Source organism: Rhinopithecus roxellana, chromosome 11, assembly GCF_007565055.1.
Source record: "Rhinopithecus roxellana isolate Shanxi Qingling chromosome 11, ASM756505v1, whole genome shotgun sequence".
NCBI lineage: Eukaryota > Metazoa > Chordata > Mammalia > Primates > Cercopithecidae > Rhinopithecus > Rhinopithecus roxellana.
This window is the reverse complement of record NC_044559.1, coordinates 496114-519675: the sequence shown is the minus strand read 5'-3', so window position 1 is coordinate 519675 and position 23562 is coordinate 496114. Positions and strand designations below refer to the sequence as shown.

The 23562-nt window shown below is 43.5% G+C and overlaps 1 protein-coding gene across 3 annotated transcripts in view; it reads right to left on the bottom strand.

Annotated features, from left to right (window-relative positions):
* Positions 1-18376: 18376 nt before the first annotated feature.
* The window catches only part of LOC104675962 (zinc finger protein 25), a 30673-nt gene continuing 25487 nt past the window's right edge, over positions 18377-23562 (bottom strand). For all 3 annotated transcript variants that reach the window (XM_010380624.2, XM_030941282.1, XM_030941283.1), the window contains 2 exons: positions 22220-22283; positions 18377-21725 (listed from right to left, as the gene is read on the bottom strand). In XM_010380624.2, the coding sequence (XP_010378926.1) occupies positions 20630-21725; positions 22220-22283 (1160 nt within the window). In that variant the 3' untranslated portion in view covers positions 18377-20629. The remainder of the gene's footprint in view (positions 21726-22219; positions 22284-23562) is intronic.

Here is a 23562-nt window from a genome sequence, read left to right as displayed (position 1 = left end):
TGGCAGCAGCCATGGCTAGATCAGCCTTGGTGAAGGAGAGTGCAAGTTGTCAGGCCCATGTCCAGCCTCCATTTCTCCCACCATTACTATTCCTGTAACAGGCTCATTGTGCAAACCGTGGGGTGGCTGATGACACAGCTGGTTAATGCCTACTGGGTGAGCCATTCTGTTGACCTAGTTGTTCAGTGTCTCCTCTCCTGTGAGTGCCTTCTGGTGGCAATAGACATAAGATACAAAGAACCATATACCTGTGCCTACTCCTATGAGTCACCCAGGCTACCCTGTTTCAATTTTCCAATCTTACTTTTCTTGGCTCTGAGTCAGCAAATAATTCGTGTGTAGTCATACTCCCAGCAATTTTTCCTACGCCTAGTGTTGATGACAAAGTTTACTGTTGAAAGATATGCACACTGAGAGGACATCTCCTCACCACTCTCAGGTGTAGCCCTCCGAGGATTGTAGGACAGCAACAGTTCATTATCTAACCCTCAATATTCCATTGAACACATCCATCCATAAATTAGGCCTGGGTTTTTCCCTTCTCCATCAGCTGTCACAGGAAACCCCTACAGGCCACATGTGTGAGTGTGAGGTAGGGGTGAGGCAGCAGTAGTAGGTAACGTGGACTGGACCACCTCTGCGTAATGCACTCTGTGGATGTGGATCAGTTCTGTATCAGTCCATTTTCACACTGCTGATAAAGACATACCTGAGACTGGGCAATTTACAAAAAAAAAAAAAAAAAAAAAAAAAAAAAAAAAAAAACCACACACACACACACACACACAAACAAACAAAAAAAAAGGTTTAATGGACTCACAGTTTCACGTGGCTAGGGAGGCCTCACAATCATGGCAGAAGGTGAAAGTCATGTCTCACATGGCAGCAGACAAGAGAAGAGAGCTTGTGCAGGGAGTGAGACTTATTCACTCTCATGAGAATAGCATGGGTAAGACCTGCCCCCATGATTCAATTACCTCCCACTGGGTCTCTCTCTCAACACATTGGAATTGTGGGGGTTACAATTCAAGATGAGATTTTGGTGGGGACACAGCCAAAGCATATCAAGTTGTTTTCTGCTTTTGTTTTTAACACTGTTTTTGTTTTTTTTTTTTGTTTTTTTGTTTTCAAATTATTTATTTGTTTTTGAGACAATCTCACTCTGTAACCCAGAGTAGAGTGCAGTGGTGCCATCTCAGTTCACTGCAACCTCTGCTTCCCACATTCAAGCAATTCTCATGCCTCAGCCTCCCAAGTAGCTGAGATTACAGGCACATACTACTTTGCCTGGCTAAGTTTTGTATTTTTTGTAGAGATGGGATTTCACCGTGTTGCCCAGGCTTGTCTCTAACTCCTGGCCTCAAGCAGTCCTCCTACCTCAGCCTCCCAAAGTGCTGGGATCACAAGCATGAGCCATGGCACCACCCCACCCTTTTTTTTTTTTTTCTTGAGATGGAATTTCACTCTTGTTGCCCAGGCTGGAGTGCAATGTCATGATTTCGCTAGCTGCAACATTCACCTCCTGGGTTCAAGCAATTCTCCTGCCTCAGCCTCCTGAGTAATGGATTACAGGCATCTGCCACTACACCCAGCTAATTTTTGTACTTTTAGTAGAGATGGGATTTCACCATGTTGGCCAGAGTGGCCTCTAACTCCTGACCTCAGGTGATCCATCTGCCTCAGCATCCCAAAGTGCTGGGATTACAGGCATGAGCCACTGCACCTGGCACCCCGATCCCCCTTTTTTTTTTTTTTTTGAGATGGAGTTTTGCTCTTGTTGCCCAGGCTGGAGTGCAATGGTGCAATCTCGGCTCACTGCAACCTCCACTTCCCGTGTTCAAGTGATTCTCCTGCCTCAGCCTCCAGAGGAGCTGGGATTATAGGCATGCGCCACCATGCCCAGCTAATTTTTTTGTATTTTTAGTAGAGACAGGGTTTCTCCATGTTGGTCAGGCTGGTCTCAAACTCCCAACCCCAGGTGATCTGCCCACCTCAGCCTCCCAAAGTTCTGGGATTACAGGCATGAGGCAACCCACCTGGCCTGCCCCCTCTTTTAATATAGGGTTTCACTCTATTGCCCATGCTGGAGTTTAGTGGTGTGATCATGGCTCCCTGCAAGATTGCCCTCCTGGGCTCCAGTGATCCTCCCATCTCAGCCTCCCAATTAGCTGGAACTACAGGCACGTGCTACCGTGTTTTACTTGTTGTAAAGACAGGGTTTCACCATGTTGGCCAGGTTGGTCTCAAACTCCTGACCTCAAGTGATCCACCCACCCACACCAGTCTCCCAGAGTGCTGAGATTACAGGTATGAGCTACCATGCCTGGCCACAACTGTATGTATTTATAGTGTACAAAATGATGTTTTGAAACGTGTGTGTGTGTGTATATATATATGTGTGTGTGTATACATATACACTTACATATGTGTGTATATATGTTTATATATGTGCATTTACACCCACACACATTGTAGAATGTCAAAATCAAAATCAAACTAACTTGCATTGCTTCACATAGATATTATTTTGTGGTGAGAACACTTAAAATCTACTCTCTTAGCATTTGTCGAGAAGGCAATATATTATTAATTGTAGTTATTATGTTTTACAATCAATCTCTCTTTTTTTTTTTTTTTTTTTTTTTTTGAGATGAAGTCTCACTTTGTCCCCCAAGCTGGAGTGCAGTGGCGCGATCTTGGCTCACTACAACCTCTGCCTCCCAGGTTCAAGCGATTCTCCTCCCTCAGCCTCCCCAGCTAATTTTTGTATTTTTAGTAGAGACAGGGTTTCACCATATTGGTCAATCTGGTCTCGAACTTCTGATCTCAAGCAATCCACCTGCCTCGGCCTCCCAAAGTGCTGGAAGTATAGGCGTGAGCCACCGCACCCAGCCACAGTCAATCTCTTGAACTTACTCTTCCAAGCTAACTGAAACTTTGTACCCTTTGACCAACATCTCCCCAACCACCTTCCAACCCCCACTGCAGCCCCTGGTGACTACTGTTCTATTCCCTACTTAATGAGTTCAACTTTTTAGATTCTGCATGTAAGTAATATCATGTGATATTTGTCTTTTGCTTAATGTAATGTCCTCCAGAATGTACCATTTCCATCATACAATAAATTGCTGCTTCATCTATGAGCCCTATCATAAGGCTGGACGCCTCTGACAATACCCAGTGCATGATGGCAGTGTCATTGCAGAGTGACTTCTTGTCTTGGTGAGATGCTAAGAGTGCCATTAGCACTCCCAGACCTGCTCTTCAAATGGAGGAGATTTTTCCATTTGAGGAAAGAACTAGCCATAGAAACCTAGGAGTTTGCACTGTGACTGTCCCTATTGTGGTTTCCAGAGATTCTAGACAGCATTCTTACCTAACAAAACCACTGGATCTGTCATCTTCTGTGGCCTGAGTGGTAGGGTGGCTTACAGCACAGCCTGTTCCTTTCTGAAAGAGTCCTCTTCGCCTCATAGCAGGCAGTAAATGGGCTGATACAGTATTGCCAAGAGTGGTGCACGCTGCCTCCAAAGTCCAAAGCAGCCTGTCAATCACCCTACCTCTTTCTTAGTAGTAGACAGTGCAGGTGCAGTGACTTGTCCTTTGCCTTGGATGAATGTCTTAGCAGGTCCCAGAACCCTGTATCTCTGAAAGCTTCACTGATGTGCTAAACCCCAGACAATATTTAGCATCTCTTCCCCACCTTCTGCTGCTCCTGTTTCTGTCTGCAGCATCTAGAGTACTTGCCGCTTGCTGTATCTCAGGTCAGATTGATATAACGTCATTAGTAGTTGGATCCTGATGCTCTGCACAATTGCATGATAAGGTCCTTGAAGGATAATTTGTGATGGAGAAAAGGAGAGTTAACATAGTCATGGGACAGGACAATACGTATATATTGCTCTTCACTCAAGTGAAGCATTGTTGATCTTTTTCAGTTACATAAGCAATGTCCTCACTGGCTACTGCCTGTCCCTGTAGTTGCCACTCTGGCCCTGCTGTCCTTTATAGTATTTCTACCCACTTTGCTTTTGACTGTTAGTGCTACCTAACAGAATTTTGTCATCTCCACTGGCATTTGGGAGACCATTCCACAACGCATCTAATGTCACTGTGAATTGTGGCCAATAGAAGACACTCACCGCACTTGTGCACTCCTTATCCCTTTGGTGTCCTCTGGGTCCTGTGGGTAACATGTCAGTCAGGAGTTCTCCACCCTTATGTAGTAAAACCATTCTAAAATGTCCATGACTAGAGTCATCTGACCCTCACCTCAATACAGTCCTCAATTTCATTTTTTTAGGATTAATTTAGCCAGTGAATTTATTTTCATCTGAAGGGCCTTTACAATTTAGCTTATTTTATCATTTGTTCCAAAGTAAAAAATAAATAATGGACCACACATTCTGGTAATTTTTAGCCATGGCTTTATTCTTGTAACATATTTATTCATGATTAAGGATGTAAATATAGGAAATGGTCATCTTGTGATATCCCACCTTGTTTTAACCTGATTGTTTCTCTTAGCTGAGAGAGCCCGACAGAGTCCATTTTAGTTCCTTTACTTACAGCCCCCCCTCCCTTAAAGGCATAATGAGTGCAAGCTGACTCCAAGCACATCCAGGAATGCACTTACGAATAAGATATTGAGGCAAGCTGTACCAGCAACTCCTGGGGATGTACTCGGTGGATGGTACCCAAAGCCCCTGCATTATCTCTTTGTGATAGTTTAAGCCCCTGCACCTGGAACTGTTTATTCTTCTGTATATAACTATCTCTGTAACCATTAATTTTTTTAACTTTTTGCCTATTCTGCTTCTGTAAAAATTGTTTCAGCTAAACTCCCCTTCCCCTATTTAGACCAAGGTATAAAAAGAAATCTAGCCCCTTCTTCGGGGCCGAGAGAACTGTGAGCGCTAGCCATCTCTTGGTCACCGGCAATAAAGGACCCCTGAATTAGTCTCAGAGTGTGGCGTTTCTCTACAGCTCACTCGGTTACAACATTTGGAGGCCCCAGCGAGATGCGCCACTGGCTGAAGACCAGACTCTTTTCGGGCTCCACCAGACAGATGGCAGGCTTATGGGGGGTGCCCCCTGAAGACGTTCCAGGGCCCTGTAGTCCACTGTCTTCTTGAGGGGAGTGAATCGACTGCTGGTGTGCCCAACCAAATTCAACTCCTGAGTCCTCAGTCTCTGGTCCCAGGAAGGTAAGTCAGATCTGACTCTATTTCTCTGGGAGGGAAACGCCCCTGATGAGGGTCCTCCCTCAGACTCTGTCCACACTCCAGGATGCTGGAGGGCAGAGTCCTGGTTTCTGTCAGGCTTCTCTGTTAAGTCTAGTCTCTCTCTCTCTCTCTCTCTCTCTTTTTCTCTACCTCTTCTCCTCTCTTTCAGGTCTCTAAGAGACCTCTGTTTTAGAATGGGAATAAAAAATATTGTAATAAATTCTGTGTGAGTGAGTGAGTGAATGTGGAGTTCAAGGGCTTGTGCTTGAATTTCCAGTTTGTAGCTCCATGAACAGGGTCCTCACCTGTGGTTCTGTGGCGACCTCATAAGGCTTAGGGCAGCATCGGGCATAGCTTGATCTGAGCCGGGGGTTTATACTGGCCTGCCAATGCCAAGAGGAGCCTAAGTCCCCGCAATGGGAGTGGACAGGCAGGCATCTGATTATCCCATCATGGGACCCCCTCCCCTTGCCTATCTGTAAAAATTGGCATAATTGTTTATATACCCTAGCGTCTATTGTCCTGCTTTGTGTCTGTCTGAATTTCATATGTCCGTTTGCTGAAACTGCCCATGAGGACTGGGGAAGGACTTATTCAAGGTCCTCAGCACAGATTTTCTATCCCAGGAGGTCAAATCTCTCATCAGTCATTTCGGCTGGCCATACCAGTCCTGCCTTTTCTGTCAGAAACAAATCAGGTGTTAGGGGAGGGGTGTGGAAGACATTTGCCTGTTTGGGATTTCTGGCATCATAAAGATTGCTGGCATTTAGATTGTCATACTCCATGTCCCAATGACTAGTCCACCTCCTCCTTAGACCAGTATAGATTCAAAATAGCCACTCTACAGACTTCCTTGCTCACCTTTTCTGTCATCCCGTAACTTTTCCTGTGCCCTTAAATAAGGCACTATGCAGAGAAACCTATGCCCATGCTGCTTTACTCTGTCTAGACTCTTATTCTATGGCCCCATGGCTACTCTCCTACCTTAGGAAAGATCCAAGTGGCCCCTTTCCTCCTCATCCCCATCCTTTACCCCACACATCTCATTTTCCTGTGTCACAGCAAGTCCAGCACCTCCAAGACTTGGCTCTGCTGTCCCTCCTAAAACCCTTAAAAGAAAGGGCCAAATTTGAACTTTTTGCCTTTGAGTCATGGAGACACCAAAGATATTTGGGCTGTAAGTCAAAAAGGAGGGGGGAATCATGTAGGGCCCACTGGCCTCGGACCCGCCTCTTGTCCTCTGTCTAAATGTCAAAGCTTAAAGAGACAGAACTTATGTGGCAAGAAGGGTTGACTATATTTGTTTTCCTACTTCCTCTGGTTATAATACTTCTGTTCTTCCGTTACTACCACCCCCCAGGCCATGAATATCTCTGTCCATGCTGGGTTTAATATTTCTGCTTAAACCTTGTTAATTGCCTCCAGAATGGGAAACTTCTTCCTGGTCCCGTAGAGATTGGAGTCCTCTCCAGTGTATGTTACAGAATTTCTCTCTGTGCTTCTCAGAGGATTACAGAGTCCGCCTTAAGAAAGGCAAACTCCAGACACTCTGTGAAGTAGAATGGCCACAGTTTGGAACCGGGTGGTCCTCAGAAGGTTTATTAAACATCACAACTGTTCAGGCTGTGTGGTGGGTCGTGGTTGGAACTGATCAGTCTCCTTACATTGATCAATGGCTAGATTTGGTCCGGAGTCCTCCTCCATGGCTCTGCTCATGTGCCATTCATGATCCCACCTCCAAGGTCCTTTTGAGCCAGACCGCACTTTTGCCCCAACCCTCCGTTCCCTCGGCTCCTCCTGTACTGCCTCCTTCTGAAGAAGAGGAAAGTTCACTTCACCCATTTCTGCCACCCTATAACCCTCCTGCTCCCCAAGAATCTTCCCTTGTCTCCTTGACTACATCCCCTGTGGCCTCTTTGCCTATAGACACCTGATTATGGCATCAGCCGGAGGAGGTGCCCCCCCTCCTCCCACTGAGAGAGGCCCAAATCCCTCTGGGCAGTGAGTACTCTGTTCCATTTTTAGTTTATGTCCTCTTCTCTACTTCTGACCTGTACAACTGGAAGACCCATAATCCCCCCTTTTCTGAAAAGCCACAGAAATTGCCAAGACCCTGTACACTGCTACCGGAGGGAATGGCCCACTAGTCTGGACTGACAAAGAAGAACAGGCTTTTCAAAATCTAAAGAAGGCGTTAACTGAGGCCCCTGGTCTTGCCCTCCCAAATGTCTCAAAACCATTTCACTTTTTTGTTCATGCAAGCCAGGGAGTCACTAAAGGGATACTCACTCAAAGTTTAGGAACTTGGTGACGCACAGTGGCCTATTTTTCTAAGAGACTGGACCCTGCGGCCTCTGGGTAGCCAAGTTGTCTGTGAGCTGTAGTGGCAAAAGCAAGCCTCATCCACGAGGCTGATAAACTGACTCTGAGCGAGAATTTAACCCTTATGGCTCCTCATGCCATAGAGACTTTGCTATGAAGGGCCTCTGGCAAACAGATGTTGAATGCTCACATCCTGCAGTATCAGTTTACTGTTAGATCAGCTTCGTTTAACTTTCTCTCCCACAAGGTGTTTAAATCCAGCTACCTTGCTCCCTGATCCAGACCTTACCACACCTGTCCATGACTGCTAAGAACTGTTGGAAACTGTGGAAACTGGCCGACCTGATCTCCAAGATGTGCCTTGAAAGGAGGTGGACTCCACCGTGTTTACAGATGGTAGCAGCCTCCTTGAACAGGGAATATGAAAGGGTGGTGCAGCTGTTACTACAGAGACAGATGTACTGTGGGCCTAGGCACTGCTGGTAGGTACCTCAGCACAGAAGGCTGAATTGGTCGCTCTCACTCAGGCTCTCTGATGGGGTGAGGACAAACGTGTTAACATCTACACTGACAATAGGTATGCTTTTCCTACTGTATATGTACATGGAGCCATCTATCAAGAACGAGGGCTACTCACCTCAGCAGGAAAGACTATTAAAAACAAAGAAGAAATTTCGGCTCTGCTTGAAGCTGTTTGGCTTCCTCAGCAGGTGGCTGTAATTCACTGCAAATATCATCAAAGAGAAAGCACGGCCATTGCCCATGGTAACCAAAGAGCAGACTCGGCAGCTCGAGAGGCAGCTCGGCTCCCAGTCATGCCTTTGACCCTGCTTCCTGCTGTGTCCTTTCCACAACCTGGCCTACCAGACAACCCACAATACTCCCCAGGGGAAGAAAAACAAGCTTCAGATCTTCAGGCCAGTAAATATCAGGAAGCTTGGTGGATTCTTCCTGATTCCAGAATCTTTATGCCCCAAGCCCTCAGGGAAACTTTAATCAATCTTCTGTATTCTACCACCCATTTGGGAGGGATAAAACTGGCCCAGCTTCTAAGAAGTCCTTTCAAGATCCTCCACCTTCAGTACTTAACTAACCAAGCAGCTCTCCTGTGTACGGCTTGTGCTCAGGTAAATGCCAAACAAAGTCCTAAGCCCAGCTGAGGCCACCACCTCCAGGGAGGCTCGCCAGGAGAAAGGTGGAAAGTTGACGTTACAAAAATAAAACCGCACTGGGCAAGGTATAAATACCTCCCAGTGCTAATAGACACCTTTCCTGGATGGACTGAGGCATTTGCCACCAAAAACAAAACTACCACCATAGTAGTTAGGCTTTTACTCAATAAAATCATCTCTTCTTGTCATGGGCTGCCTGTTGCCATAGGGTCTGATAATGGAGCAGCCTTCACCTTCTCCATAGCTCACTTGGTCAGCAAAGCATTAAACATTCAATGGAAACTCCATTGCGCCTATCAACCCCAGAGCTCTGGACAGATAGAACGCATGAACCACACACTAAAAAGTACTCTTACTAAATTAATCCTAGAGACTGATGAGAATTGGGTAAAACTCCTTCCTTTAGCCCTTCTTAGAGTAAGATGCACCCCTTACCAGGCTGGGTTTTCACCTTTTGAAATCATGTTTGGTAGGGCTCCGCCTATCTTGCCTAAGCTAAAGGATAGCCATTTAGCAGATATCTCACAAGCTAATTTGTTACAGTACCTGCAGTCTCTCCAACAGGTACAAGACATCATCCAGACGCTTGTCTGGGGTACACACTCCAATCCAGTTCCTGAACAGACTAGGCACTACCACTCTTTCCAGCCAGGTGACTTGGTACAGGTTAAAAAGTTCCAGAAGGAAGGACTCACTCCTACCTGGAAAGGACCTCATACTGTCATCCTCACCATGCCGACAACTCTGAAAGTGGATGGCATTCCTGCTTGGATTCATCACTCTCACATCAAAAAGGCCAACAAAGCCCAGCAAGAAACATGGGTCCCCAAGCCTGGGCCAGGCCCCTTAAAACTGCTCCTAAGTCAAGTGAAGCCATCAGATTAATTCTTTTTATTTAACCCTTTTGTTTGTTTCCACCTATTATGCCCTCTGCCCCTCTCTACTCTTTTCTCCTCACTTCCTTCACGACAGGACGTGTGTTTGCAAACACCACCTGGAAGGCAGGAACCTCTAAGGAAGTCTCTTTTGCAGTCGATTCATGTGCTTTGTTCCCAGAGCCTGCCCGAACCCATGAAAAACAATACAACCTGCCGGTCATGGGAGCGGGAAACATTGACCTTGCTGCAGGGTTCGGACACACAGGAAGCCGAACTAGATGTGGAAACTCTAAAGGCACAGAAAAAGGACTCCAGAGGGTTGACTTTTACCTCTGTCCTGGAAATCACCCTGATTCTAGTTGTCGAGATTCTTATCAGTTTTTCTGCCCTCACTGTTCGTGTGTAACCCTGGCCACTTACCCTGGAGGATCAACCTGGTCCTCAACCCTTTCCATAACTTGCACCTCCCATCCTAGCCTGTGTACTATAAAAAATTGCAACCCTCTTACTATAACTGTCTGTAACCCTAACTCAGCTCAATGGTATTACAGCATGTCATGGGGATAAAGGCTTTATATCTCAGGATTTGATGTTGGGACTATGTTCATCATCCAGAAAAAGGTCCTGGTCCCATGGAGGCCTCCTAAGCCAATCGGACCTTTAACTGATTTAGGTGACCCTATGTTCCAAAGACACCCAGACAGGGTCGATTTAACTATCCCACCACCACTCCTTGTTCCCAGATGTCAGTTACAACGACAACATCTCCAACCCGGCCTGATGTCCATTCTGGATGGGATACATCACCTCCTTAATCTCACCCAGCCTAAACTAGCCCAAGATTGCTGGTTGTGCCTAAAGGCCAAACTCCCATATTATGTTGGGTTAGGAGTAGAAGCCATGTTCAAAATTAACTCTCTTTCTTGTCATACATGGCCCCATGCCCTTACACTAGGAGACGTGTCAGGAAATGCCTCCTGTATAGTTAGCACAGGGTATAACTTATCTGCTTCTCCCTTTCAGCCTACCTGTAATCAGTCTCTACTTCCTCAAGTGCCTCAGTCTCCTACCAGGCACCCAACAATACCTGGCTGGCCTGCACTTCAGGCCTCACTCACTGCATTAATGGGACTGAACCTGGACCTCTGCTGTGCATGTTGGTTCATGTACTGCCCCAGGTCTACGTGTACAGTGGGCCAGAAGGGTGACTTTTCATTGCTCCCCCTGAATTACATTCCAGGTTTCGCCAAGCCGCCCCACTCCTCATACCCCTTCTGGCCAGCCTTAGTATAGCTGGATCAGTAGCCACTGGCACAGCTCCCCTGGTTCAGGGAGAAACTGGACTGATGTCCCTGTCTCAGCAAGTAGATATTGATTTAAGCAATCTCTAGTCAGTCATAAATAAGGCTGCGTATTCAGCAGCTGCATACTCAGATAGAGTCTCTAGCTGAAGTAGTACTTCAAAACTGCCAAGGCTTAGATCTGCTGTTTCTCTCCCAAAGAGGGTTATGCACAGCTCTAGGAGAAAGTTGTTTCTATGCCAATCAATCTGGGGTCATAAAAGATACTCTCCAAAGAGTTCAAAAAAATCTAGATAGATGCCAACAGAAATGGGAAAATAACACCCCTTGGTACCAAAACATGTTTAACTGGAATCCATGGCTAACTACTCTAATTACTGGATTGGCGGGATGCCTTCTCCTCTTCTTGTTTGGTTTAGTCTTTGGGCCTTGTATATTAAATTGGTTTCTTAACTTTATAAAGCAGTGCATAGCTTCTGCCAAACTTACGTATCTTAGAACTCAATATGACCGCCTTGTTATAACTGAGGAATCAATGATTTGATTCCCCAAAACATGAGTGGGGAGTGTGATACCCTACCTTGTTTTAACCTGATTATTTCTCTTAGCTGAGAGAGCCAGACAGAGTCCATTTTAGTTCCTTCACTTATAGCCCTCCTCCCTTAAAGGCATAGACTGCAAGCTGACTCCAAGCACATCCAGGAATGCACTTGCTGATAAGATATTGAGGCAAGCTGTACCAGCAGCTCCTGGGAATGTACTCGGTGGATGGTACCCAAAGCTCCTGCATTATCTCTTTGTGATAGTTTAAGCCCCTGCACCTGGAACTGTTTATTTTTCCGCAACTATCTCTGTACCCATTAATATTTTAACTATATGTCTACTCTGCTTCTGTAAAAATTGCTTCAGTTAAACTCCCCCTCCCCTATTTAGACCAAGGTATAAAAAGAAATCTAGTCCCTTCTTTGGGGCCAAGAGAATTTTGAGCGCTAACCGTCTCTTGGTCATTGGCAATAAAGGACTCCTGAACTAGTCTCAGAGTGTAGTGTTTCTCTACAACTTGGTTGGTTACAACAATCTTCCATGTGATTTGAAGGCTGATATTCATTTATGTCTCTGCATGTACTTAGTCTTCTGATTATGTAATATGTACAGATGTTTCTGGTGACTTCCTCTTTGGAAATGCAGTGTTTACCTGTTGGGCATATGACTGTGTATCTGACATGAAATATCTGGTAATCTCAATTTAGAATCTGTGAGGGGAAAATTTAAGCCAAGTTACAGGTTGTTCAGTAACTTTTTTTTTTTTTTTTTTTTTTAAAGATGGAGTCTCACTCTGTTGCCCAGGCTGAACTGCTGTGGTGTGATCTCAGCTCACTGCAACCTCCACCTCCTGGGTTCAAGCAGTTCTCCTCCCTCAGCCTCCCGAGTAGCTGGGATTACACATGTGTGCCACCATGTCTGGCTAATTTTTGTATTTTTAGTAGAGATGGGGTTTCACTATGTTGGCCAGGCTGGTCTGCAACTCCTGGCCTCAAGTGATCTGCCAGCCTCGGCCTCCAAAAGTGTTGGGATTACAGATGTGAGCCATAGCACCCAGCCTATTCAGTAACAATTTCATATGATGAATTTACAGGTATTTTAAGGTTTAGATCACATTGTCGTCATCATTAGGGATAGCTGTAGAACTATAGGCTAGGAAATATGAAGTTTTTAAAAAAGCATTGTGTATTAATTATGTTTTAAAATTTTTTCTGTCTACAGTGTTCTGACATCTTGCTGGCTTGGGAGAGAGTACCCCTCCCAGGATTAGCCAGTTCCTACAGATAGCAAAGGGCTCAGCCTGGAGCATGTCTTTGATTTGCAAACCAACGATCACAGGTTCAGTCATCTCTTTATCTAATTCTCTAAGCCAGTTGTCTCCTACCCTAGATCATCCCAGGGTCAGGTGCCAGATGACTAGAGACCACACCTAAAGCCCCCTGGCATTATTCAGACTAGCCTATCCTAAACTGTTCACCCTGCCCTGCCTTGCCCTTCCCTCAGAAACCCAATAAAGGCTGTAGCCTAGGCTTTCCCCTGGATCTTGCTTCTGCCTCCTGACGGACACTGGTGCTCCACGGCCCTGTGTGGCACACGGTGACCCCTGTCTGGGACCTGTGAGTGGAAGAAACTTAGTACTTCCAAGTCTTGTTCTCATTTCCTCCTGTAGCTGCACAAGCTTTCCCAAACCATGTGCAACATTTACATTCTTTGAACACGTAGAAAGTTTTTTTTTTTTTTTTTTTTTTTTTTAAGACAGTCTTGCTCTGTCACCCAGGTTGAAGTGCAGTGGCATGACCTTGGCTCATTGCAACCTCTGCCTCCTGGGTTCAACGTGATTCTCCTGCCTCAGCCTCTTGAGTAGCTGGGATTATAGATGTTCACCACCATGTCCGACTAATTTTTGTATTTTTAGTAGAGACGGGGTTTCACCATATTGGCCAGGCTTGTCTTGAATGCCTGACTTTAAGTTATCTAACCACCTTGACCTCCCAAAGTGCTAGGATTACAGGCATGGGCCATTGCACCCGGCCTGAGCCACTGTGACTGTCTGTAAGTTTTGAATCTGAAGCAATTCACTTGTTTTATCGTCTTCAAGCTTTTAGGACAACGTAGGTGATGGAACTTGTTTTTAATGAGAATGTTGTAGAGTTTAAGTGTTTCACTATGAAGTAGATTACCAAGGTTGGAAACAAAATAAAAAAAAACTCTTGGGCCAGGCTTGTGGCTCATGCCTATAATCCCAGCACTTTGGGAGGCTGAGGTGGGCAGATCACAAGGTGAGGAGTTCGAGACCAGCCTGACAAACATGGCAAAACCCCGTCTCTACTAAAAAATATATGAAAATTAGCCGGGCATAGTTGTGCATGCTTGGAATCCCAGCTACTCAGGAGGCTGAGGCAGGAGAATTGCTTGAACCTGGGAGGCAGAGGTTGCAGTGAGCCGAGATCTCACCACTGCACTTCAGCCTGGGGAACAGAGCAAGATTCCGTCGCAAAAAAAAAAAAAAATGCCAGGTGTGGTGGCTCACATCTGTAATCCCAGCATTTTGAGAGGCTGAGGTGGGTGGATCATGAGGTCAAGAGATCAAGACCATCCTGGCCAACATGGTGATATCCAGTCTCTACTAAAAATACAAAAATTAGCTGAGTGTGGTGGTGCTTGCCTGTAATCCCAGCAACTTGGGAGGCTGAGGCAGGAGAATCGCTTGAACCAGGGAGGCAGAGGTTGCAGCGAGCCAAGATCGTGCCACTGTACTCCAGCCTGGTGACAGAGCGAGACTCCATCTGAAAAAACAAAACAAAAAAACAAAAAAACTTTTTAATCAAAATATTAGTTATTTCACGAGGGAAAGTATAATCAAAATAGAATTTATACGAACTATTTAAAGAGGATTAATGCTTTCAAGTAGCTGAATGAACTCACTTGTAAATATCTAAATGCTCTATGAGAGAGTGTCTTAAGCCATCTGTAAACCTTATGGATGAGGCAAGATTTGGTCACCTATTAAATATCTTGGATAAAATCTTCATTTTAAAAAAATGGACAAGTTTTTCCTGTTACTAGGAATTATTCTTTGTTATGTAAGTTTCAAGGTCTGGATATAGTTTTGGTTGACAACTTGCATGATGAGACAAACCAATTTAGCCAACACTACCTCTCCTTAATGGGGACAGATTGTTATATTTGGGTAAGTCCTTTTTATTTTTTATTTTTTGAGATAGAGTTTCACTATTGTCCCCCAGGCTGGAGTGCAATGGTGCAATCTCTGCTCACTGCAACCTCTGCCTCCCGGGTTCAAGCAATTCTCCTGACTCAGCCTCCCGAGTAGCTGGGATTACAGGCACCCACCACCATGCGCAGCTGATTTTTTTTTTTTTTTTTTTTTCTGAGACAGAATCTCACACTGTTGCCCAGCTAGAGTTCAATGGCGTGATCTTGGCTTTCCGCCTCCCAGGTTCAAGTGATTCTCCAGCCTTGGCCTCTCGAGTAGCTGGGATGACAGGTGCCTGTCACCACTCCCAGCTAATTTTTTGTATTTTTAAATAGAGACGGGGTTTCACTATGTTGGCCAGGTAGGTCTCAAACTCCTGACCTCATGATCCACCCACCTCAGCCTCCCAAAGTGCTGGGATTACAGTGTGAGCCACTGTGCCTGGCCAGCTAATTTTTGTACTTCTAGTAGAGACGGGGTTTCACCATGTTGGCCAGGCTGGTCTCGAACTCCTGAACTCAGGAGATCCACCCACCTCAGCCTCCCAAAGTGTTGAGATTACAGGCGTGAGCCATCGCGCTCAGCCTGGGTAAATCCTTTTTAGAAATCAGATTAAACAACTGTCATTTTAAACACTGCAAACTTCTAAGGGCCACTTAGTTGGCATAATTATTGTTGTGCAAGAGGCTAACCATTCAATTTCTTAAACGAAAAGCTTTGATTTATTGCTTACTCTCTGTTTCACTCTGAAATGCCTAAAACTTAATGGCTTAAAACAATGACTGGCCGGGTGCGGTGGCTCAAGCCTGTAATCCCAGCACTTTGGGAGGCCGAGACGGGCGGATCACGAGGTCAGGAGATCGAGACCATCCTGGCTAACACGGTGAAACCCCGTCTCTACTAAACAATACAAAAAACTAGCCGGGTGAGGTGGCAGGCACCTGTAGTCCCAGCTACTCGGGAGGCTGAGGCAGGAGAATGGCATAAACCTGGGAGGTGGAGCTTGCAGTGAGCTGAGATCCGGCCACTGCACTCCAGCCTGGGTGACAGAACGAGACTCCGTCTCAAAAAAAAAAAACAAAACAAACAAACAAAAAAAGCAAAAAACAATGACTGATGTATTACTTTTCTGTGTGTACTGGGAATTCTGCTTCAGCTGGCAGTGGCTGGAATTTCATTCAGGTCACTGGTACATTCAGCAGCAGAGGGGCTGGGCTGGAGGAGCTAAGCGAGCTTCATGAGCATGCTTGATACCAGGGGCTTCACCATGGGCTGCTTGGGTTTCTTCATGACATGGCCTCAAACTAGTCCAACTTTTCGCACGATGGTTAGCTTCAAGCTGCCACACTTCCTAAAGAGCAGGCCTGGAACTTCATGTTGTACTAGGCTAAAGCAAGTCCCAGGCCAGCCCAGATTCAAAGATGGGGAAAAGAATCTCCCTCTTGTGACCAGAGTGGCAAGTAGGAAGGAATTGATAATGTATCTGTGGCCTTCACTAAGCAAAGGAACTCTGTACTTGTAAATCATAGCCAAAGTATGAGATGATAGAGAGCTTTAGGAAACATGGGATTCAGGGATTGGCCAGTTTTCGAAAGCAAGAGTGTTGCTGGCGTTCTTTTGGTGGTAAAAGTGTGGTCACTGGCCTGATCCAAAAGCTAACTTTCCAAAGCATGGTCAGAGTGAAGGCTGGTGCTGACTGGCTTTCAGAAATGCATAGCTGTCAGAATGGGTGACTTTCATAAGTGTGTGTACTGAGGAGAGATTGTCTGATCAATTGCTTTCAATGTCTGATTACTTGTCTACCATCAATTTTTGTGGTTACCCATTCATGGCTTGAGACTATGGCCAAGAAACTGTCTCAGGCTTGAATATGGAGAATAAGAGTATTCTCATCATTAGGAATATTAAAGTGTTCTTGTTAGTACAGGCTTGCTTTATTTTATTTATTTATTTATTTATTTATTTATTTATTTTATTTATATTCATTCATTCATTCTGGCACCCAGACTGTGGTGCAGTGGCATGATCTTGGCTCACTGTAACCTCTGTCTCTCAGGCTCAAGTAATTCTCCTGCCATGGCCTCCTGTGTAGCTGGTTCTATCACACCCAGCTAATTTTCTGTTTTTAGTAGAGGTGGGTTTTGCCATGTTGGCCAGGCTGGTTTCAAACTCCTGACCTCAAGGGAACCGCCTGCCTCAGCCTCCCAAAATACTGGGATTACCAGCATGAGCCATGGCACCCAGCTGGCTCTATTCTTGATAACAGATTTGTCACAGTTATTGGACTGTCCCCAGAAAGTATTCATTTTAATTTTTTATTGAGAACTGTGAGGAATTTAGAAAGTGTATTTTCTTTCACAGTAGGTTAAAATAAAGAACCACCCTAAAGGCTTACTTATAGATAGATGTTACCTCAAACCTCCATCAAGATGGCATGCTCATGGCAATGCTGAGTAGAATGAAATACTGGTAAAAATATTTTTCCATGAAGTATTCAGAAGTTATAACATGTAGGTACAAAGTATACCTTCTTGAGATACGAGTAATCAGTAAATATCATATTAGGGGTCCATAAATGCTAAACATCAGACAGGTCAGAATGTCACAACGAGGCATGATTAAGAAGCTTAACATTAGACGGGTGTGGTGGCTCATGCTTATAATCCCAGCACTTTGGGAGGCCGAAGCAGGCAGATTGCTTGAGCCCAGGAGTTCAAGGCCAGCCTGGGCAACATGGGGAGACCCCCATAACTACAACAAGAAAAACAGGCAAAAATTAGCCAGGTGTGGTGGTGTGTGCCTGTAGTCCCAGCTACTCAGGAGGCTAAGGTGGGAGAATTGCTTGAGCCTGGGAAGTGGAAGTTGCAGTGAGCCGAGATCACGTCACTGCATTCCAGCCTGGGTGACAGAGCAAGACCCTGCCACACACACAAAAAGAAGCTGAACATCAATGAAATTCTCTTTATTAGGAAGGGGAAGTAAGACGCTGGCACGTTTAGCTTGTAGCAGCATATGACAATACATGCAGTGCAGGCAATAAAATAATTTTATAGATTACTAGTAATGTAGCTGATGGAATTGGGTATCATAAGTTTTTTGTTATTGAGTTACGTTAGCTAAGTATGACTTACCAATGGTACCTTATGGGATAGTGAGAAAATCATAAAACGATACAGGCAAAGCTGGCCATTGATTTGGGAGAAAATAAAGGAATACTGTGGGTGAGGAAAGAAAAAGACCCTCTCACATTGTTTTATATTGTTTTATACTCAGTAGCTGTTTTAAGAAAAAAACAAGGAAGTAACACCAAAGACAGGCAGCCCGGCGCCAGGCACAAAACCAGGCCTGGGTCTGCCTGGCCTAAACCCAGTAGTTAAAAATCAGCTCGTAACTTAGAAACCAATGTTATTCATAGATTCCAGACATTGTATAGAAGAACATTGTGAAACTCCCTGCCCTGTTCTGTTTCTCTCTATCAGTGGGGTCTCCCGTCACATATACCCTAGATTGCTGAATCAATCACGACCCTTTCATATGAAATCTTTAGTGTTGTGAGCCCTAAAAAGGGACAAAAATTGTGCACTCGGGGAGCTTGGATTTTGAGATGGTAGCTTGCCAATGCTCTCAGCGGAATAAAGCCCTTCCTTCCACAACTTGGTGTCTGAGAGGTTTTGTCGGCAGCCAATCCTGCTACATGGGGAGGGATCAATGAACAATTCTATTTAATTTAGACAATGTTTATTTCATATATTTACTGCTACATTCCATCAAGAAATTTCTTGTTTTGATGTTATGACAATTCAGCAAGTAAAAAACACAATTCTTTGAAAAAATATTTCTAAGCTCAGGCTCTTAACATATAAATATAATGCACAAAATAAACATACTGCAAAAAAACCACCCACCTACAAATTGCTGTATGCATTATTTCTGAAACATGTAATATTTATAAAAGCATAACTCTACACTGTTTTTATTTTCAGCTCTAAGTAACAGAAAAACTTACTTTGTAAAGTGCTAGATCATAGGCTCAAGGGCATAAGGTGTCTGCCACAGCTACTCAACCCTGCTGGGGTAGTGCAAAGACAGCCACAGGTCAAACATAAACAGATGTTTTTGTTTGTATTCATGTTTTCAAAACTTTATTTATGGACACTGAAATTTGAATATTATATAATTTTCATGTGTCACAGTATTCTTTTTTTAACCACTTAGAAATATAAAACCATTCTTAGCTTGCAGCATACAAAAATGGGTAGTGGGCCAGATCTGTCTGATGGACCGTCATTTGTCAAGCCCTGACTTAGTGTAGTCAGGATCTGCTCCTAAATCACTTCTAGGAAAACAAACAACAACCAATCAAATCAAGGCACTGGCAGCAAGAAGGTGGGGGATGAATGTTGGGTAGCCAATGTTTTTTTTTTTTTTTTTTTTTTTTTTTTTTTGCAGCATAATTCACAAAATACAAATAACGATGATGATAACCTCTAACATATAGCTCTTGTGTCTCAGACACTATTCTAAGTGCTTTGAAAATTTCAACTCATTTAGACCTCAAAGCAATCCTAAGATGTTGTCACTATCACTACTCTTTTATGGGAAGGGAATTGAGGCACAGAGATATTAAGTAGCATGCCCCATGCTGGAATTAGGGCCCAGGCGGCAGGATTCCAGAGTCCACCCCCTTAACTATGTCATGTTGCTTGTATGAGGAAGAAAAAGTTGGTAAAGAACATTTAGGACTCTCAGAAAAATACAAATGCAGATACCTCTGCTCCCTGCTCATACATCAACAGTAAGATACACAATATTTCTTACATTGCACTATTTGTTTTAATTGTATAGATTGTAATAAATATTACTGTTTTTAGCTGTTTAAAAACAGCTCAGGCTTTTGCTATATATAAAGGTGTCCCTAATGCAAAACTTGGCTGACATTTGAAAATTTTACAAAAACATTTTTACTTCTTTTTGAAGGATTAGTTTAGTGCTACTGTCTATAGCCATTTGCAAACACACACACACACAAAAATAGGATAAAAAGATGCCTTATAGTTTAAAAGAAATATTACACTTACAATACAAATATTAACAACAAGAGTCACTACTGAGACTTAATGTGCAACATCTTCATAGGCATAATAGTTACTGAACTACTAAGGTTACGTATTTCCCTATGTACAATTATGGGTGGATTCCACATGCACATTGAACATCCACAAGTTACATGTTATAGCACACTCACATACACACAGTCCTATATACCAAAAAACATTTAATGTATGTTTAATGATGTTGCCTGATACTTTGTGCTTTTTAAAAGCTTCATATATGTAGACATTTGCAGGTTTCCTTTTAAAACAGAGCAATCTTGGCATCAGACCTGCAACATGATTTCTAGTATAACTGTTTCCCTCAGTACAAATTATTGGAATTTTTGTTGAACACCTTCCAAATATTTAAAATATCTATCCAAGTACCAGTGATCTGACATTGAATGAAACATCAATTCTTAATAAAGGCTTCTGTATCTGCCACCGTCTTTGCAGTTATCCCTTTGAATTCTTTAGTATATGAGCTCCAATTGTGTAAAGAGATTTCTGGATACTCAAGGAGTTTCTCACTTATGAGCTTTTGGATGTCTACAGCTGGCTGCCCTGACAGAAAATGTCTTGACATTCATTTTACTCACAGGATTTCTCTCCTGTGTGATTTCTATGTTGCAAAACAAAAGTATGACTTCTGAAAGGTTTCCCTCCTGTTTTACAATTTGCATGACTTCTGTCATCTATATTATCTAATATTTAGAAAAGTCTACAATATGACAAAATTTTCTCCCAAATAAATGTACAGAATCTCTGTATTTGCTGATACACAGAAAGAGCAAAGATTGTAGCTGAAAATTTCCCTATATTGATGTGATTCATAAGGTGTACCTCTTGTGTGAATTATCTGATTGTTCTGAAGGATGAATTCAGTCAAGAGAATTTCCCAACTCATCTTGCTTCTCAGCCTTCCTCTTCTTTGTGTGTGTCTTCTGATGTGCAGTGAGTTGTGACTTCTGGATAAAGGTTTCCCCACACTCCTGACACTCATAGGGCTTCTCCCCTGTGTGTTTTCTCTGATGTATAATAAAATGTGACTTCTGAGAAAAGGACTTCCCACATTCCTTGCATGCATAGGGCTTCTCTCCTGTGTGAGTCCTTTGATGTAATCTGAGGACCGAATTCACAGAGAAAGATTTGCCACATTCTGTGCATTCATAGGGCTTCTCCCCTGTGTGTTTTCTCTGATGTTTAGTGAGGTCTGATTTATAGTAAAAGGTTTTCCCACATTTATTACATTCAAAGGGTTTCTCCCCTGTGTGAGTTCGCTGATGTACTGTGAGGGCTGACTTCTGGTAGAAGCATTTCCTACATTCCTTACATTCATAGGGTTTCTCTCCTGTGTGAGTTCTCTGATGAGTTTTGAGGTGTGAATTCCTAGAGAAGAATTTCCCACATTCCTTACATTTATAGGGTTTCTCCCCTGTGTGTGTTCTCTGATGTACTGTGAGGTGTGACTTCTGGGAAAAGGCTTTCCCACACTCCTTACACTCATAGGGTTTCTCCCCTGTGTGTGTCTTCTGATGTACCATGAGGTATGCCTTCACATAGAAGAACTTCCCACATTCAGTACATTCAAAAGGTTTCTCCCCTGTGTGTGTTTTCTGATGTTCCATGAGATGTGGTTTCTGGTAGAAGGATTTCTCACACTGATTACATTCGTAGGGTTTCTCTCCTGCATGGGTTCTCAGATGTCTACTGAGAGATGATAGGTGGTAAAATATTTTCTTACATTCTTTACACTCATAGGTTTTATCTCTCGTGTGAATTTTCTGATGTCTTGTGAGGTCTTCATTTTTGGAGAAAGAGTTCCCACATTTATCACAGTCATAGGATTTGCCCTTTGAGTGAGTATGCTGATGTACTACGAGGGCAGACTTCTGGCAGAAGAACTTCCCACATCCCTTACATTCATAGGCTTTCTCTGTGGTACGAGTTTTCTGATGTTTTGTGAGTTCTCCATTCCTAGACAGAAAGTTCCACATTCATTAATGTGTAAGACTTTTAAGGCTTTTTGTTCCCCCACACTGGGCATATTTTCCAAGTACCTCTGAGGACTGATTTCTAGAGATGCTCCCATATTTATTGGTTCCATAGGGTTTCTCCACTGTGAACATTCTCTGACCTGCACTGTAGTTTAACACTTAGTAAGGTGAATCTGCATCTGCATTCTATTCACAGGGTCTCTCAATTGCCTGCTTTCTGTTTTGTGTAATAAAGACTCCCTTTATTATTTAATTCAGAAGAGTAAAAAGACTACTTCAAAGTTTCATTTTCCTGATCCTGCACAAGGTCTCTATGAAAAGGGGCATTCCCATTTGGATTATATTCCTCGGGATTTGCTCTGCAGTGTTAGTTTTCTCATGTTTAGTATTAACTAGTGCCCTCCCATTTCCAGTAACTCCTTCAAGACTTTTGCTTACAAATCTTTAATCTTAAACATTAATTCTTGAACTTGCCTTGAATTTCCAGCTTGGCTTTCCCGGTATCTTGCTTCTAGATCATGAATACTCCATAGGTCTTCTACAAAGGAATCAAAAATTTAATACTTTATAAATATTAACACATTAATATTGTCATAGCATTGATTCTTAGGCTTCAGGCCAATTTCTCATAATGAAAGAACCTCAAATGCAAATTTCCTCTAGCCCATTGTTTTAGAAAAATAAACTAAAACGAACACTAAAAACTGCTGTCACACACAGAAGAAGGAGCCTAGCTGTAGACCCATGTACTCTGACATTTTTACAAATATGACCTTAAGAGCTTGGAGGCGAAAGTTAAAGACAAAAAAAGAACTGGGAGAGGAGAACGTAAGATATTAAAAGTGTTGCTGAACAAGCGTGTGGGAAGTATAGAGAATGCTGTGAGCCCCTTAAGTACCATGAACAGTAAGCAGGATAAGAAAAACTACTGGACAACAGTGTTCCCTGGAATTACACGGAAAAGATTAAACTGGAAGAAGGAGCTGAAGTATACTGAAGTACAGGTCTTTATTGCCTCAAACCTAGATTACTGTGCTAGGATTGCTAGTACTTAGCAGACAAACTTCTACTTTATTTCCTCTTCATCCATCCACAGCAATCTAGGTGTCAATACTAAAGGGACTTTCTCAGAACATCAGTTTCCTCAGGCTTAGAGGAAGAGTCCTGTAGCTTGGGCTTTCACTCTCCATCTAGCTGGCTTTGTTTTCAGGACAGGAAGATGGAGGACCACATATATCCAAAAGGAAGGATTTTCTTAAAAGCATCAGGATAAACCATCTATACAAGGATGAATTCCTAGTTGTAACACCAGAGATTTTCAATCCTGAACTCATCCTGACCACCAAATCCTGCACTTCTAAAGCACTTGTTACTTATGACTCAGCACTAGTCTTGAATTTCATTTTCATATCTCACTTCTTCCATCTCTGCTTCCAATTTACTACAGGATCTTTAAAGGTCAAATTATTGAACATCATTCTAGAATCTTTAGTGACCCTCATATTTATGCATCTTTAAATGCATGAAAGCAAGTGAAAGGTTATCAGTAAAGGCTTGGGGTTGGAATTTCATAGCAATGGTGGGGAATACATAAGAAAAGTCACTTGATAAGGAATTATGCAACGTTAACTCAGGCACACATGAAATAAGATTATATGAATGGGCCGGGAATGGTGGCTCATGCCTGTAATCCCAGCCCTTTGAGAGGCTGAGGTGGGTGGATCACCTGAGGTCAGCAGCTCGAGACCAGCCTGACCAACATGGTGAAACCCCGCCTCAACTAAAAATACAAAAATTAGCTGGGCCTGGTTGCAGGC